Below are 18,507 nucleotides of genomic sequence, written 5' to 3' on the forward strand. Positions count from 1 at the left end.
GCTGAAAATGTTTTTGGTTTGTTGTTGAAGAACCCCTTTCACTATCTGGTGTACACGGAGAAAGTGCGAATTAAAAGCGAGGGTCGACTTCTGCCTGAGGTCAGTTTCATGAAGAAGGATGAAAAGGCGAGGGCGTTCAATACCAACTGGTATCGAACGTATAGTTGGTTAACAGGGAGCCTTTCACCAAGTTGCCTGTATTGCTGGCCTTGCCTGTGTTTTTGGGCATGCAAGAATTTGCTTTTAGAGGACACGACGAGATGGACATTTCCGCCGACGGGCAACTACAAGGACCTTGCAGAGGTAATTGCACGTTACTATGCTTTACCTGCTGAACGTATCAAACTTTCGAATGTCTTTTCTGGGATGGTCGAAAACAATTCCGACTGATTTGACAGCTTCCTTCGCATTGTCCATTAAAAGATGAGAGTTTGACGCGGCGCATTCATTTTCGTGTGCGCTCAAGTAAGCCTTCCACTTTCCTCCGGTATTTATTTAGCGAAGACAAATAACACACAATCACTCCGGACAGACACAAGCAAAAACTCATGATATAAATATTGCTGCAGCCTAGTCTACACCTAAACATTAGAGATCTGACATGCTGTATGGGAAGAAAACAAGGACATTTTCCTGTCTGATCATATGAGCAGCTGCATACAGCCTATGCGCCCTGTCCATCTGGTCAGGATAAACTAATTGGTAACATTATGTATTTATAGTCCATTTGTGTGTCAGGAGAAAATATGAATGTGATCAAATTTGAGTTTATATTCAAAATTGTGCTGGCTAGGCTGCCTATACGTTTTCAATTCATTATGATTAACTGGAATTAATTCATCAACATAATAGTGATGACGGATGTGAGTAAATGTTTTGTAAGGCCTACAGCTGCATAGGCCTGGACGATGCAAACATGCATAAAGCAAGCTCAGCTCTGTGGGTTCTATTGTCTCAGTTGTTGTCTATGTCAGGGCAGAGGAAATCTCCCTCCTAATCTAGTCTAAATATAATTTATGAACAAATATAAGGTATGAACAAATATAAGGTAGCTGCAGTTTGACAGGGTTTTCACCCCCCCAGGGCCAGGAGTTCTTTTCAGGAGTTTTAAAAAAAAGTCATGTGACCTGATTAGGAAAAACATAGCCCATACAGTATAAAACCTTTTTACAACTGATTAATCACTGCCATACCTTAAGGTCCAGAGTTGTCCTTGTTAGGGGTTAACATATAAGGAAAAACTCCAGGCCCCAGGGGGTACAAATTGCCCCACCACTCTGGGACCTACTATGGTGGCGCCAGTCTGCTTGCAATTATCGTCAGGTATGTGGATGATCAGGGCTTTAATTCAGGAACGTTTCTTGGGATACTTTGTGTCAAGTGGGCGAGATGTGCAATCTGGGTTTGACTTTATGAACTTTGAGATGTTTAAGTTCATAGTGAAACTCGTCCAAACCTATGATTGTGCAGCTGTAATGGAATGTATCTGCTATTTGTATTTACAGCTAAGTCCCTTCCTGTTCCCTGATTTAAGAGGTAATGACTACTCCTCTCCACTTCCTTTGTCAACTTTCTCCTGACATGAACTGAAGCCACGTCTCATGTGCCCGCTCATCTATTGGCGCATTGAATGTTCCCCTCCAATTACTGTGAGTACCCCTATCAATTTTCTCTCATCACTGTGTGTAGAGTCAATCACAAACACATTATTACACATAAATGATTTTACTCCTTGCTTGGACTCTCTCATTCCCATTCCACATAATATTGTACTAAAAATGTATTTTATTAAATTCTTTAGGTTAAAATAATTAGTCTTTGACGATTTTTGAAACACACTGTCATCTCTGTGCATTCCGCACCTATACCATGGGTCTCCCATCCTCCTCACATTTTCAAGGCACCAGCCTCCACTGCTACATGTACATATTACCTCAATTACCTCGACTAACCAGTGCCCCCACACATTGACTCTGTACCGGTACCCCCTGTATATAGCCTCGCTATTGCTATTTTACTGCTGCTCTTTAATTATTTGTTACTTTATTTTATTTATTTATTTATGGTATTTATCTTAACTGTAAAGTAAACATTTCACTGTAAGGTCTACACCTGTTGTATGCATGTGAAAAAAAACAATTTGATTTGATATGGTAAGCCCCTTAGTCCCAGGGTAGTAGGAGATCAGAGGAACATGATAGTGGAGAGGGGAACCCTTCGGCTTAATTAAGCCTGAACTGTGATCCATGTGTCTCCGGTTACATGGATTACATATCAAATGCCATAGACTTAGACACAGACAGCTGCACCTCTAATGAATGTATCATGTACTCCACTGGAAGGTGGCATATTAGCCTACAGAGAGCCTGTTCCAGTTCCACCTTCTTTCATAACTCACTGAAACCCATTAAAAATGGAAATACTAGTCTGGAGTTGCATAGATTATGAGTGTCAGTTGGTGACGTTTACCATGTTCAATGTTAGTGTTCAGAATATTTTTTTTTTTTTTTCAAGTGCTTTGAGATCCTTGTAAATGAAAAGCACTAGAAGTTGAATAAATTATTATTATTATCTAAAAATGGTTGGCTGGTATTATACCCTCACCTGTCTGAGCAGTCGGTTGTCAATGCCCTCAACTGCTATTATACTTATGCTGACCCTGACTTGGGCTGTGACCCTCTACGGGATATAAGAACAATGCGGATACTTCTCATTTCAGGGTTTTTATTTCCTGTTCCTCTTCACCACCACAGATTAAGCACACACCATCATCTTCACTTGGTGGAATAGTAACTGTGGTAATCCGAACGATTTGTGATTATTTCAGACATTCGTGTTCCTGTCGACAATAAAAAGTCCTCAGAAATGTGCGTCTTCTCTCTTCAGACAACGATAACACTCTTGACGTGAGCGGGCAGGTGCAGTGTCCAGATGCACATTCTAGAGTTCTGATTGGTTGGGAATAGCAGGGCTATGATGCTTGAGGGACAACTAAGGTAGGCTGAGCAGCCAAACTAACAGGACATAAGGGATACTGAAGGGACTGTGAGGGAACATTAGGTAGAGAGGAGGGGAGCAGCACAGGCTTCATTATATTATATTTTGTGGTCTATACTACCCTATAGGTAGCCATAACACAGTATGTGTGTAGAAAACTCCTTTGAGGGGAAGCACCCTCTGTTGTGGGGCTGTCCCCCAAATGAACAAGTTTTTTTTATGGAGGGCTACCTATGTCACATCTCCCGGGTTCCTTATGTCTGCTAAATCTTTGTGAACTTGGACTTTAGACAGATGGGACTGCAGAGGTCATTATTCTCACTATAGATCAGTAGTACTGAGTTGTTGACGACCATAATGGCTACGTTTAGACAGGCATGCCAATTCAAATTTTATTTTCACTAATTTATATTTTTTTAACAAACAGATCAGCTCTCAAAATACCAACTAGTGGAAAACCGATCCGAAATTAGGCAACCTAAGTATCCCAACTTGCACTCTGTGGGTCCTGGTCAAAAGTAGTGTGAGGGATACTTAGGTTTTGGGTGTCATTTGGGATGCAGACCTTGACTTAGGCAGGAAAGAATGCCCCAAATATATCCAACAACCAAATGCATGAAGGTTTATATACAGTGCATTCAGAAAGTATTCAGACACCTTGACATTTTCAAGCTGATGAAACTGAAGAGTATTTCTGTCTGTAATAAAGCCCTTTTGCGTGGAGAAACTAATATTTGATAAGCTGGGCCTGGCTGCCAAGTGGATGGGCCGATGCCCTCCAAGGCCCACCTATGGCTGCATCACTGCCCAGTCATGTGAAATCCATAGATTAGGGCCTAATGAGTGGTGACAAGCCTAGTGGTTAGAGCGTTGGGCCAGTAATCGAAAGGTTGCTGGATCGAATCCCCGAGCTAACAAGGTAGAACTCAGTCGTTGAGTGAACTGCCTTGCTCAGGGGCACAATGTTCCCAGGGCGCTGAAGACGTGGATGTTGATTATGGCAGCCCCCCACACCTTTCTGATTCAGAGGGGTTGGGTTAAATGCGGAAGACACATTTCAGTTTAAGGCATTCAGTTGTACAACTTTCCCCTAATGAATTAATTTAAATGTACTTTTAATTGTTGCATGTTGCTTATTTTTGTTCAGTTCATATAAAAGCTTTTTTAGAAATCTAATTGTGTTTCCAGTTTGAGTTTGTAGTCAATTTGATTGTTGCTTTCATACCCCTTGACTTATTCCACAGTTTGTTGTGTTACAGCCAGAATTCAAAATGGATTAAATTTGATTTTTTTCTCACCCATCTACACACAATACCCCATAATGAAAAAGTGAAAACATGTTTTAAGACACTTTTAAAAATTTGAAAATTAAATACAGAAATCTCATTTACATAAGTATTCACACCCCTGAGTCAATACATGTTAGAATCACCTTTGGCAGCGATTACTGCTATGAGTCTTTCTGGGTGTTTTGCACACCTGGATTTTACAATACTTACACTTTTTTTTTATTCTTCAAGCTCTGTCAAGTTGGTTTCAAGTCTTGCCATAGACTTTCAAGCTGATTGAGGTGATGTGATTGGTGTGAAGCCAAATCTGAACTGGCTTCCCTTGACACTTTAAACCTTTTTTTTTATGGGCTACACAGAGGGCGCTGTTTCATTTGCTCTGTTGAGGCTTGTCATAACAAATGGGTTGAATACTTATTGACTCAAGACATTTCAGCTTTTCATTTTTAATTCATTTGTAAAAATGTATGAAAGCATACCACTTTCACATTATGGGGTATTGTGTGTAGGCCAGTGAAAAAAAAAACACAATTGTATCGATTTAAAATTCAAGCAGTCAAGGGGTGTGAATATTTTCTAGAGGCTCAATTTTATGTATTTTTACTTTTTTAAACTTAAGTTTATGCATTTTGAGATTATTATTGTCTAGTAATTTGAGAACTTGTGGTCAATCCTCAAGAGGCGGGTGGACAAACAAAAACCCACAAATTCTGACAAACTTCAAGCATTGATGATGCAAGAATGGGCTGCCATTCCAGGATGTGGCCCAGAAGTTAATTAACTGCATGCCAAGGCGGATTGCAGAGGTCTTATATTGACTCTGCATCAACTTTATGTAATTGTAAATAAAAGCCTTTGACACTTATGAAATGCTTGTAATTATAGTTCACTATTCCACAGTAACATCTGACAAATATCCAAAGACACTGAGGCAGCAGACTTTGAAAATTAATATTTGTGTCACTCAACTTTTGGTCACGACTATACACATATAGACAATAGCCTAAATGTAGGATATTCTGGTGGGAGGCAATGAGGAGACTCCAGATCTTTCCCCCACGTGTTTCCATAGCAACGCCATTCGTTTTGTCTAGTTTGATTGACCACTACCGCATCTATCAGGAGCACAGGATGCTTATAGGTCATAATAGAGAGCAATAGTAGAGGCGTCTTTTTGTAGGCATTATCTCCTCCATGGCTCGTTGGCCAAAGCCTAAGGGGAAATTAAAGTTGTTTATTTTATAAATGCTAAAAAAAAACTAGATAGTGGCTTAGATCTTATACGATTTCTTTCATGAAATCATCATCAGCTAACATCACTGTGAATTGAAGCATTTATGTAATCAAAACCAGCCCATAAAGCACACGAAGGCTTAAAAATGTAAAAATGTCACGTTAACTGACATATCTCATAGAACAAAACGTAACTCCTGAGCCTGTGTTAACCTCAGACCTTATTTTCAGTGTTTATCCCAATTATTTTCCCACATAGGAATGTCTGAAAAAAACAGTGGTAACTCATAACTCATATTAATAATACATACTGGAGCGCTATGTAATGTCATAGTCAAGTTCCAGTAGTCCAATTCCACAGGACCTTTCACATTGGTTGAGGTTGTTGTTTAAGACTCTCCCTAGAAATCAAAACCGACAAGGCCTTGCAAATCCTGCTCTTATCTTGTAAGTATTCTCATCACATTTCTATTTATTGCCACACCCATTCAGAAGTGATAAAGTGGGCAGAGAATGATATCTCCCTACAAAACCCCCATGGCCTACTGGTAGGCCTACTAGTTGTCTTTGTGTAGGCCAAACCTTCTATCTGAATAGACTGCTGACTAACTGGCTGGAGAAGAAAATGAGGGTGATGGAGTTGAACAAGGGGGCCGACCAGCTCCAAGAGGTGGGTTAGGAGGGTCGATGAGATCAAGAAGATCCAAATCCTGAGGACCGGCAGCGTCCAGTGCTTGTAATTTATTCATAATTGTGGTCAATGCTGTCAATCAATTGTTTTAAAGTATAGATTCATAAATGTGTCTATGACAAGGCATGAGGTTTGAACTAGAACATGTGTTCAACTGGGTGAACCGAGGATGGGTCATTTAAACAGACAGGTATCTGTTTGTGTTCTCCTCCCCACAGAGCCCAGCATGCTGGCGAGAGAACAACCCTGAGTATACGGTTAGAGACTGGCTTAATGAAATCTCCATGACGGGCCGCTCTTCTCTTACGACCTTGGCTGGCCAAACCACCGCCTCTCACAGCCGGCGCTCCACCAGTTGTGGAGTACTTGCCTTACCGGTTCCCCCACCTGGCTCCCATTACCACCTGGAGTCTTACGACAGAGGATGACGCCAAGTCTCCCAGCCCTGACTGGCCTCTCCGGTTGCCCTGTGATCCCCGGTGTCCCATGAATGGCGATGACCAAACCATTGATGCCAACCTGAGAGAATTAGCCAGGAAGCTCATTCAGGCCCAGGGACAGGAAGTGGTGGTTGTGCAGGAGAATGAAATTATGGGAAGGGGAAAGTAGTCAACCAACAGAGTTAGAAGGAACAGTAGTCATCACTTTGGCTCTAAAACTTCAGGTGATCAATTTTAGAGAGGTGTAGACATTTAAAGCTTGTATTTTAATATCTTCTTGACTTAATTCAGGAAGGGAAAGGCAACAAGAAAAATAAGCAAAGGCAGGTAAAAAGCTAGTAAAGGTAGAGGAAAATAACAGCCAGAAAGAGAGAGGCTCCTCAGAAAAAGGCAAAAAGAGTGAGGAAAAGGTGAGAACAGAGAGGGAAATATGTTTAGAAGAAAAGAGACATGGTGAGAGACAGCAGTGTGGTCCAGAGAATAGGTTTATACTGTACTGTAGTTCTAGTGTATGTTTTCACCCTTCAAGTGATTATTTTGTTTTTAACACAACCATGTTTACAAGTCATGTTCTTATTCAAACGTAATCATAACTCTAACTACAGGTTTATTCAGTGGCTGCTGCCTAAACTAATGAAAACCTACCATACTCACCTTCCTACATACCCACCCCCCTTTTCTACCTAACCATTTACCCACCTTCTACCTACCCACCAAACCATTCATCCATTTATTTACTTACCCACCTTCTACCTACCTATCCACTTTATTCTGTTTTGTCTGCTTATTTCTACATATGGGAGAGAATATGGGACATAGTGATTGTTTCATATTCTGATTACAATTTCAAAGTTATATTAAGACAGTCACAGTTCAATTGGGAATCACAAAAACAAAAGTCTACACAGAATGTAATTTATTGTGAAAGAATTTCAAATACTGGAGTTAAATTAGTTCTAATAGTGGCACTCACGCACAGTGTGCTGCTTTCCAGGATTAATAGTGTGAAATATGAACAGTGTATCTATTATGTCTCAAAGCTGTTCTTAGTAGTTTCCCCACACTAGTTTCCACTTCTAAGAGCATTCAAAGGAGGTAAAAGCCAACATCTATGAGAATGGTTGGCACATGTTTTCAAAACAATACATTTGAAATGTGAGCAATGACTGTTGCCAGATGACATTGACCCAAGAAACCAAAAAGTGAACCTCTATTTTGAAATATGAAGTGCTGTACTGGTAGTATGGTGAAAAGCCACACACTACTCGTGATCTCCCCTACCATATAGGGGCTAGGAGTTGGGGGGAGAGGCCAAGGGTTGACGGAGCAGAGGACAGCTACTTCTCCCTATACCGTAGGTCACGTGTCGGTCGCTGTGGAGCGAAGAGCATGCTTCTGCCGCCACATGTTGAACACCTACAGTAGGGAAACACAGAAACAAACTCTCTAGCTGTTGTAAGTGGGACACTGACCTGCTTCAACCACAGTGAGGTTTGATATGCAGTAGCTGATGGATCAACCAGGTACAATCAGAGCCTGTCACAACTCTGCAAATTGAAGACTCTAGGTAGAACGACAGGAGAACCAAAGAACTCTATACATATAGAGATTTTAGTTGCCATAAAAAATGTATGTTGTAATAACTATTAAAGCATGATGTTAGATGGTTCCTCACCCTGGAAGTAGTCTATGGGTCAGGAGAAACTGTAATCCATTGTTGTTTTCTTTAAACAGCCACCACAAGCGATGGGGGAATGTTTTATTTTATTTTTATGGCCAAACCAAATATGGAGTTGATTTGAAGTAACTTCAAGTGATTTGGACATTATTTTTTTGAACATGCCCCCAGCACTTCCATTGATTGTTAGCTTGTGGTGGATAAGGTTTGTTGAAGTTTGTAATGGATGTTTAAATTAACTGAACCATGGATTAGAGTTTCTCTTGGCCCATGGACTACTTTCAGGGTGAGGAACAAAGTTATCAAGATTTAAAATAGTGAACTACTCCTTTAACAAGAAACAAAATGACCTTTGGTAAAGTAATAGGCGAACCAGAGATTTTAAATAATGCTGACTTCGGTACAACTATAGAATAAGAATGGCTAATAATAACTAGTCCTCTATACAAAAATACATGGGAACTTGCTCTGTCTCACCTGCGCAATGAGGGCTTGGTCCAGTTGCGCGGCAAAGGTCTCAGACACCCGGGTTCTGATGCGTCTCTTCCTCCATATCAGCCACGCCCCCTGCTGCAGTCGGTCAGTGTGCTGCAGAGAGGAGTGGTCACACAAACAAAGGAAACTGAATTACTATGCCTTACACACAGGTAGTAATATGCACTATAAAATATGCAGTAAGCATTCATAACAGCTCATGACAACTTTTAAATGCATAAATAATAACCATTAAGTTAAGCAAATACATTACAAAACAGATGGCTCATTTAAAAAGTGTCACTAACCTAAGGTGAATCCTAATAAGTCCACTTCTATAAGTGTCCCAACGAGCGGGACAGCACTTTGCTTTCTTACCAGGGTCTTGAGTAGGAGTGCAGCAGCGGTCTGGTCTCTCCAGCTGACCCACAACACCTGGGTGAGTCTCCTCCGAGCTCTTTTCAGTAGCACACCTAAACGCCACCACCATAGACACTCCCTTTGGAAGTGAGAGAGGTGTTATCAAAGGTTTGATTACACTGATTTAATAAACATTCATTTACCTTGTTTACACCAACTACTTTTGTGTACAGACTAAAAGTAACATTTGTCTCCGTTCAGATACATATACATACAGCCAGCCATGAGACGTACCTCAGTCTAGCCTCCAACTGATTCTTCCTTTCAATGCGTCTGATGCCAATTCTGTTCACCCAGCAGGCAAAGTACTTCTGTGAGAGGTGTAGAGATAGTCTTTTACGCAACTGGACCTGATGCAGGTGAAATAAAAATAGGACATTACTTACTTACCTGCTACACATCATAAGGGGGTGACAGCAGGTCAGAAATAGGACTATTGATATTATATGCATCTCTGTGCAGTAGCTAACCCTGCAACGACAGAAGGGCTCAATCACTGGTGGCTGGTGTCACTTTAATTTAGAGGACAAGCTCATAGGAATGGCTGGAATAGAATGAATGAAACCTTATCAAACACATGGTATACTGTCCTTCATCAACTTCCTCTGGACTTAACCCAATAATGACTGGTCTAATGAAAGAATCCAAATCACATTATCAACTCCATTATGATTCTTCCCAAAGGATACCTCTTGGTGCCAGGTGTGGAGAGATGATCTCAGCAGACGACTCCTCTGCCTGGATTTAGTTCTCTGGACCAGGTCACTTAAGAGATTATGGGACACGGTGCGCCTTCTCCAGACACTGAAAGCTGATTGGGTCTGGTGGGTGCGTAGCCGTGACTCCGCCGTCTGAAAAGTTGACAGGCTCTCCGTCACTACCCCTCGCCAGACCCGAAAAGACCTATAGGGGACAAAAAAAAAGACAGCAACGAGATTACCAATTGGGAAGTAAAGGTCTTGACATGCCCACAATCAAAGAATCCAGGGGCAAGCAATGTGATGCCGTATTACAACTTCAACTGTAATGGGACTAAAAAGTTACGGATGACATGCACTGTATGTGAAGCCTACCTGAAGAGAATGATATTTGGCCACTTGGAGGACAATGGAAGCATATTCAATACATACTTATTATTAAAACTTCTTAATGTTAAGTCCCCTAAAGAGGGGAGGGGTTCAACTTGTTATATAAATCGTGGCATGCAACCATTGCTTGATACATGCAACATCTGAGCAGGGGAAAGCGAATTCTGAAATCTGATACCACTTGAAGCTGGGATGTCCCGCCTACACTACAATTTAATTCAATTTTCCGACTGTCCAACTCCTGGCTGAATACTACATCACAGCCACTGACAAAGCACACGCCTTCAAACCATTTGGGCTTTCACACTAAATTGTTTTGGAGCCGTTTTCCCCCTTAGTTCGGTTCGTTTGGACTGGTGTGAACACTATCCGCATTAGGGAGTGCACTAAACAATGCACCATGGTTCAATGAAAATGGTGTGAACACAGCCCCGACCAAACAGAGGAAAATAACCAGAGGTATGCAGTAGGCCTATTATTGGTTGTTTGACTGTGAGCATTTGATGAAATGCAGGCAGTAGTCTACCATAACTTTTATCTCTGAAACATTCAGTGAGTAGCAGCGCATTTATTAGCACATCTGATGCATATTAGGTGAGATGGGGGCTATAACCCAGAGGTGTGGGCACGCGTCACATGACTTGGACTCAAGTCGGACTCCAGCCACAAATTTGATGGAAAATAACTTCAGACTTGACTTGGACCCTTGGGACTCGACTTTGACTTTGAGACTGACTTGAAATTCTGGCCCGGTTTTGTCACTCATTTTGTGGCACAGAGTCTCCATGGATTACTCTCCATGCAGCATACCTTTGGTTATTCGATCTGGTCACTGACATAGGCCTATGGCATAGCACCAATTTATAAAAAATAAAAACGTCTAATCTGTGCTTCAGAACCAAAAAATTGTGCATCTTCACTGTTGACCAATAACCAGTCATCAGCATTGTCACGCAAAGGAGATAAGTGACTAGAAAACACATGCATCCATAGCAGATTGCAAAACTGTATTGAAACCATCTTTGCAAGAACATATTTGGCAAATCTGACCATAACTATCCTGATTCTTGCTTACAAGCAAAAACTCAAACAGGAAGTAGCTCAATATGGAAGTTGTCCGATAAAGCGGATGCTAGGCTACAGGACTGTTTCGCTAGCACAGACTGAAATATGTTCCGGGATTCATCTGATAACTTTGAGGAGTTTATTACATCAGTCATCGGCTTCATTAATAAGTGCATTGACTACCTCGTCCAATGGCGGCATTGTGCATGGTGATCTTAGGCTTGTGTGCGGCTGCTCGGGCATGGAAACCCATTTCATGAAGCTCCCGACGAACAGTTATTTTGCTGACGTTGCTTCCAGAGGCAGTTTGGAACTCGGTAGTGAGTGTTGCAACTGAGGACATATGATTTCTACTCGCTACGCTATGAAGATTTCATGGTTGTATGCTCGATTTTAAACACTTGTCAGCAACAGGTTTGACTGAAAAGGCCAAATCCACTCATTTGAATGGGTGTCCACCTACTTTCTGTATGTGAGAATGCTGTAGTGCAGTTATTCCCAAACTGGGGTATGCGCAATGCCATCGGGGGTACACCAAAGAAAAAAGTGATTCACATTCAAAAAAACATTTTTTCTTCATCACATTTACAAACAGTCCATTTCTATTTTCCAATGGGTCTGGCTGAGGTTTTTGTCTCGCTTGAGTGATCTTGTTTCACTGCCAAAAATACAATTAAACCATCGAATGTTTCAAGTTAAATAACTACACAATGTCAAATACAGGTAGCCTAGTCAAATTATTAACATCGAATCACATTAACCGTTACTCTCTGGCAGGAATTCCACTAACGGTCTGTATGTAGCCAAACATAGCTGCTGCTCATTCCGTTTGCTGGAAAATGAATAAATGGTGAACAAAAAGTAAGGCCCGTGTCCATAGAGACAAATACCAGCTCTACTGGTAATACTGCTACTACCAGCAGTACTACACCTGCACCTGTTGACAACACACAAGTTGTTCTGCTTCCACGAGCACATCCAATGCTAGCATCAGTAATTCTACATTTGTTTTTAGCCCAGCTAACATGGACACAGACAGTTGTGAATTTGATGCAACCGAAGAGCTGCTGCCCCATTACCTGGGAAAGCACCGACCAACAGGCAGGGGCATTGGACCATCGAACAGATGCAAACATTATGAGAACTACAGTGATTTGGGGCTCAGTTATATTGGGAGTAGTGCCTTTCCTCAGCCACAGCATGTTATATGTACAAAAGTACTATCTCACAACTCGATGAAACCTTCACTCTTGCGCAGACATTTAGAAACTAACATGCCAGTTTGAAAAATAAGGCGCAGGAGTTTTTTGAGCTTGAATTAAGACTACTTTTGAGTATGACATGTATAAAAGCAACAGATACCATTAATAAGAAGGGGCTAGAAGCATCTTATATGGTGAGCTACCGAGTAGCTAGGACAGACAAGCCCCATACTATTGTGGAAGACTTAATTCTTCCTGCTGCCGCGGATATTGATGGGACAATGCTGGGGGAAACAGCCAAAAAACACTTTCACAACGCATCAGTGACATGGCAGGAGATGTTTTGAAACAATTACTGCTTCGCATACAAGCCAGTGAATTATCTGCGTTACAGCTGGATGAATCAACAGACATGGTGGTCCTGGCACAGTTCCTGGTGTATGTCCGTTATGTTTATGGGGGGGTCAATTAAGAAAGACATCCTCTTCTGCAAACCACTGGAGACCAGGACAACAGGAGAGGATCTTTTTAAAGTACTGGACAGCTTTGTGACATCAAATGGACTTTGGTGGTCAAGATGTGTTGGTATCTGTACTGATGGCGCAAAAGCCATGACAGGGAGACATAGTGGAGTGGTAACACGTGTGCAAGCAGTTGCTCCCCACACCACGTGGGTACACTGCAGCATCTACCGAGAGGCTCTTGCTGCCAAGGGAATGCCTGACAGCTTGAAAGATGTTTTGGACACTATAGTGAAAATGGTTAACTTTGTTAAAGCAAAGCCCCTAAACTCTCGTGTATTTTCTGCATTATTCAATGACACGGGCCGCGACCATGTAACGCTATTACAACATACGCTGGTTTTAAAAGTATTGATACGTTTTCTTTTCTTTCAATTGAGAGCTAAGCTTAAAGTTTTCTTTACTGTCCATCATTTTCACTTGTCGGACGAGTTTCTCACACGACTGGCCTATCTCGGTGATGTTTTTTCTCGCCTGAATGATCTGAATCTAGGATTACAGGGACTCTCTGTGCAGGACAAAATTGAGGCTATGATTAAGAAGTTGGAGCTCTTCTCTGTCTGCATTAACAAGGACAACACACAAGTCTTTCCATCCTTGTATTATTATTTTGTGTGCAAATTAACTCAAGCTTACGGACTATGTCAAATGTGATATAGCGAAGCACCTGAGTGAGCTGGGTGCGCAATTACGCAGGTACTTTCCCAAAACGGACGACACAAACAACTGGAAAAGTTATCCCTTTCATGCCCTGTCTCCAGTCCACTTACCAATATCTGAACAAGAGAGCCTCATCGGAATTACAACAAGGGGTTCTGTGAAAATGTCATTTAATCAGAAGCCACTGCCAGATTTCTGGATTGGGCGGAGCTCAAGAGTATCCTGCCTTGGCAAATCGCACTGTTAAGACACTGATACCCTTTGCAACCACGTACCTATGTGAGAGTGGATTCTTGAACCTACAAAACCTATGACCAAATCTACACTGGAGTTGCTTACCAAGAAGACAGTAAATGTTCCTGAGTGACCAAGTTACAGTTTTGACTTAAATCTGCTTGAAAATCTATGGCAAGACTTGAAAATTGCAGTCTAGCCATGACCCCAACACCTTGACAGAGCTTGAAGAATTTCGCAAATACTAAATGGGCAAATATTGCGTAATCCAGGTGTGTAAAGCTATTACATTTACATTTGAGTCATTTGGCAAACGCACTTATCCAGAGCGACTTACAAGAGCAATTAGGGTTAAATACCTTGCTTAAGGGCACATCGGCAAATGTTTCACCTAATCAACTCAGGGATTCAAACCAGCGACCTTTCGATTACTGGCCCAACACTTAACCACTAGGCTACCTGCCTGAAATTTACCCAAGAAAACTCACAGCTGTAATCTGCCAAAGGTGTTTCTAACCTGTATTGACTCGGGGGTGAATACTTGTTATATTTTTCATTAATTGTTTTTTTTTTTTTTTTGAATTTCTTCTACTTTGACATTACAGAATATTTTGTGTAATTCATTGACAAAAAAATCTAAATGTAATTAAATCCCCAAACTTAAAACCAACAGCCTACCTGCGCATTAGGTGAGCCCGTCCCAGCCGTGAGGCCTCTTGGAGGCGATGGTGGACTCTGAGCCACAGTTGGAAGGCTCTGGTCACTCTGCGACCCTCCAGCCACAGCCACACTGCCTCCTCCATCTGCCTCTGGCATCTAGACTCTGACCAACACAAACAGGCCGTGTGTGGGTGGGGACCTGGGAGCGCTTCAGCACAAAAGGGCTGCCATACTTCCCCCATGTGAATGCGACACATTGAAATATGGCAGCATTTCTCCATCCATTCCTTGGTTATACACTCGGATGTGGACCTTTTTATTTCAGCCCTGCATTAGCACACCCAAACCCCTAACTAATTAATCAATAACCAAGCTGATTCCCTTGAATTAGGTTTGCTAGTGCAGGTTAGAACAAAAATGTACACACCCTGGGGATCATCAGGAATGGATTGAGAAACACTGAAATATGGAACCTTGTTGCCTGTGTTTGAGAGCCAAGTGGCTATATCACATATTAAACAGTCCCTCTGTTCAACGTGTTAGAGAATAATAATCATGTCGCTACCTTTAGTCCACTTCCACCAACATAACAGAACTTCACGTGCCCCTCTCCTCTCTCTCTGTACACACAGTATAGTGACTGCTCTGGATGTGCGCGTCCTCTCCCTCCAGTGATCAAAACACTAAAACAAACACAAACTGGCTACTTACTGATGGGAAAGCACAATACAGATTGAATGAGTCTTGTTAGGTTGACACCAAAGTCATTTTGATTTTGATTCACAAAGATGTCACCTTCCTTTAGTTCCTGCTAAATATGTGAATATGACTCTGTCCAGAAACAACCTCTACCCCTACCTATCCAGTGAGAAGTTGTGTGAAATTGAAATAATTTGATTAGGATTAGAAATATAGTAGTACTGTAAATTCTTTCCTAGCTCCTTTTTCTTGGATTGGCTTGGTGTGGCTGGTTGTTTTCACCCATAGAAATAGAATGCAAATCATTGATATTGAATTATTTGACAATCATCTAATTCTATGTTTTTTCAGCAGTCCTCTCAAATGTGCATGTGCAGAAAGGGTTAAACCCTTAGGGTCGTGTCTAGATGGGACCTGTGTGTATAAAGAAAAGGGATGCTGCACCTGGCGTATTGTCCCTCTGTTGAAGTGTTTGAGCGCTATGCACCCTCTAGTGGCCGTTCTCCAGTGGTTCATGGTGACAGCAGTGAGTTTGAAGTGTATGTGTTTCAGTCTCTGCTCCAGGACCTTCAGTCTGTTTCGAGCCTGCTCCAGCTCACTCCTCCAGTGGGTAAAACACAGGGCCACCAGCCTCCTGGCTCTGCCAAGATGGAACCTGGCAACTTTGTGCTTACGTGCTAGTGCAGGGCCGGTGTAGGCTTGCCAGCCCTGGAAAACCCTGCGTGGGAGAGAGAGAAGTAAAAAGAGGTGAGAATAATTATGAATGCTACACAGAACTACTTGTCCAATTCACTCAAAAGTTATTGGAGGAATGTCCCTGTGATACACAGTACATGGAATTCTGAGAAAAATCAAGTAGCAAACTGGTACTGCAATGCATGGCACACTGCTTTGTTATTGTAGGGGAAAATGTTCCTTTTCATATTCAAGGACGAATGATTAGTTACATTTTCTCTCTCTCACACACACACACATTGCCTGGCTACCCAAACCCTTGCTCCGGCCAAACACCACGCCCACGGACTTTAGTTTAGTCTCCGCAATGAGTCTGAAACTGAGTACCTACCTGACGATTTCTAGAACGCAAACACATTCTAACCATTCTGATTGGTCCCAGAAACCGATGGGTTGGGCCAGAGCCAGAATGCACGTGGGTATAGCGTCATTGGCTTTGATACTCTGATTGGTTAGAGATAATCCAATCGCTGATAACTTTGTTTTTCACAACACCCCTCATTTTGACTTCAACAACGGCTTTCTCAGACTGAAATATGTAGCGAACATAGAGCAGTGGAAGAATTCAGTTTGAGTCGTAAGGCAACGCAGCACACACACATTTCACCATCGTCACACCTCTTGCACAGAGTCTGGTTGTGGAATACCAAACTGGTCAGTGAGGACTGATGGGCTGTGATCCAGTAGTAGAACCTCTCTGCGACGTCTCTCCTCTGTCTCTGCTGAAGGAGCTCCGTCGCCCTCTCCTGGTCATCCACGCTCTGCTTGGCGCGCCGCGCCCACTCCCTGCCCAGCACCCTCGCCCGCTGGCACCTAGGGAGCACGCACATGGACGTCAATAAGATTATATGACGTGAAACAGCCAATCGTGAAAGAATATTTAACATTATGTAGTCAACCTTTTTTTGTTTAGAGCTTCGTATTGGTTGATTCTGATACTTTTCAAGTGGGAAACTCGCACCTCGTGCTTCCAAGTTGGAATATGAAAAGTGCGCTAACAGCTCAAACTGAGTCTTCCTGCTACAAATGAGTATGTTGGATGTTCAAATTGTATTATACAGTGTATGGTACACTAGTTATCTTCTGCACCTTAAAACATAATTTATTTGTCAACTTATTTGATATACTTAATACCTGTCTCTCCGTCTGTGCAGCGCCCATCTCCACCGGGTGAAGGAATACCAGGTCAGACAGGTGACGCGGTGGCTCGCTGCCTTGCTTTCAAGTGCCCTCTGTCTCCAGTGGCGTGCTGCTGCCCTGGCTAAGCTCTGCTGGTAGAGGAAACGCTCCTTCCAGGTAGTAAAAGCCGCAAGCAGAGTTCTTCTGTGCCTCTGCGTCTTCATGGCTATGATGGCACTCTGCTCTCTGGCGCTGCGTTGGGCCTGGGCGTGCCATCGCTGCAGTAGTCTGAGTAGAAGGCCGAAACAACTGGAAAATGTAAGGCATTGCCATTTTTCCACAAGAAAAAGGAAATAACACTCAGAATTAAGTAGAGATGAATGACATCACGGTGGCCCTAGATGTGCTATCTAGACCCCAGTCCCCCATGAAATAAAACCATATATAGATTCTACAGACCTTACCGAGTACTTCTAATGCCACTTTATGTAATATGTCATTCAAATACAGTGTATTGCATTGGGGCCAATGGAATGGGCCATATTCCTCAGTTCCCATGAAATGACACCAGATATACACTCAGTGGCCAGTTTATTAGGTACACTCATCTGCAAAGCCTCAGTTAAAATGTGCATATGTTTTTTTGCGCTGAGCTTCCTATTAGTTGATTCTGATACTTTCCAAGTGGGAAACGTGGACCTCATCTTTCTACAATGAGTTTCCAAGTTGGACATTTCTGAGTTGTCTTGAACGCGGCATGAGAGCTTCCCCATTCATCTGTGGTTTCACTTTAGGCAATGACAAGCAAAAGCAAGATAGATCGTGCAGCAGCAAATGTTTCATTGCACTTCCAACTGAACAATCATTGCGTCTGATATAGCTTTGATTTATTTGTAAAAGGGCTGTGCAGAGGCTCGTAATTACACTCAAATTGTGAAAATTATGATAACACTCATTTCTGTAAGAGCTGTTTAAAAATTTAAAATAATAAACGGCTGAAATTTCTGCTCGTTTTGGGTGGGTTGAGTTTTGGCCCAGATCATTACGTACTAATCTGATCTGATTATAATAGACCAATGACAGTTCATATTTTATTTGTATATCCTCCCACAGCAGCTGCTGGTCCTGTCCATTGAAGTATATAAATCACACTGGTCAAAAGGATAATTTTGTTCCACAAACTAGCCGACAACCTCCAACTCCCGCACTCAATCAGAAATATCATCCCAAGCTTCCTCCAAAACAGCCAAGGTTTCCACAGCCACCATTCACCCCAGAAGCTGGAGTCCCTCAAGGTTCAGT

The 18,507-nt window shown here is 42.1% G+C and overlaps 1 protein-coding gene across 4 annotated transcripts in view; it reads right to left on the reverse strand.

Annotated features, from left to right (window-relative positions):
* Positions 1–7,397: 7,397 nt before the first annotated feature.
* The window catches only part of LOC124046175, a 93,767-nt gene continuing 82,657 nt past the window's right edge, over positions 7,398–18,507 (reverse strand). For 3 of the 4 annotated variants that reach the window (XM_046366262.1, XM_046366263.1, XM_046366261.1), the window contains exons 19-28: positions 17,221–17,514; positions 16,705–16,899; positions 15,796–16,069; positions 15,218–15,335; positions 14,671–14,815; positions 9,912–10,125; positions 9,457–9,572; positions 9,181–9,301; positions 8,806–8,916; positions 7,398–8,066 (exon numbers count right to left, since the gene is read on the reverse strand). In XM_046366262.1, the coding sequence (XP_046222218.1) occupies positions 8,010–8,066; positions 8,806–8,916; positions 9,181–9,301; positions 9,457–9,572; positions 9,912–10,125; positions 14,671–14,815; positions 15,218–15,335; positions 15,796–16,069; positions 16,705–16,899; positions 17,221–17,514 (1,645 nt within the window). In that variant the 3' untranslated portion in view covers positions 7,398–8,009. The remainder of the gene's footprint in view (positions 8,067–8,805; positions 8,917–9,180; positions 9,302–9,456; positions 9,573–9,911; positions 10,126–14,670; positions 14,816–15,217; positions 15,336–15,795; positions 16,070–16,704; positions 16,900–17,220; positions 17,515–18,507) is intronic. The other variant, XM_046366264.1, reaches the window with a different exon arrangement.

The sequence above is a fragment of the Oncorhynchus gorbuscha genome, linkage group LG10, assembly GCF_021184085.1.
Source record: "Oncorhynchus gorbuscha isolate QuinsamMale2020 ecotype Even-year linkage group LG10, OgorEven_v1.0, whole genome shotgun sequence".
In the NCBI taxonomy this organism is placed as follows: domain Eukaryota; kingdom Metazoa; phylum Chordata; class Actinopteri; order Salmoniformes; family Salmonidae; genus Oncorhynchus; species Oncorhynchus gorbuscha.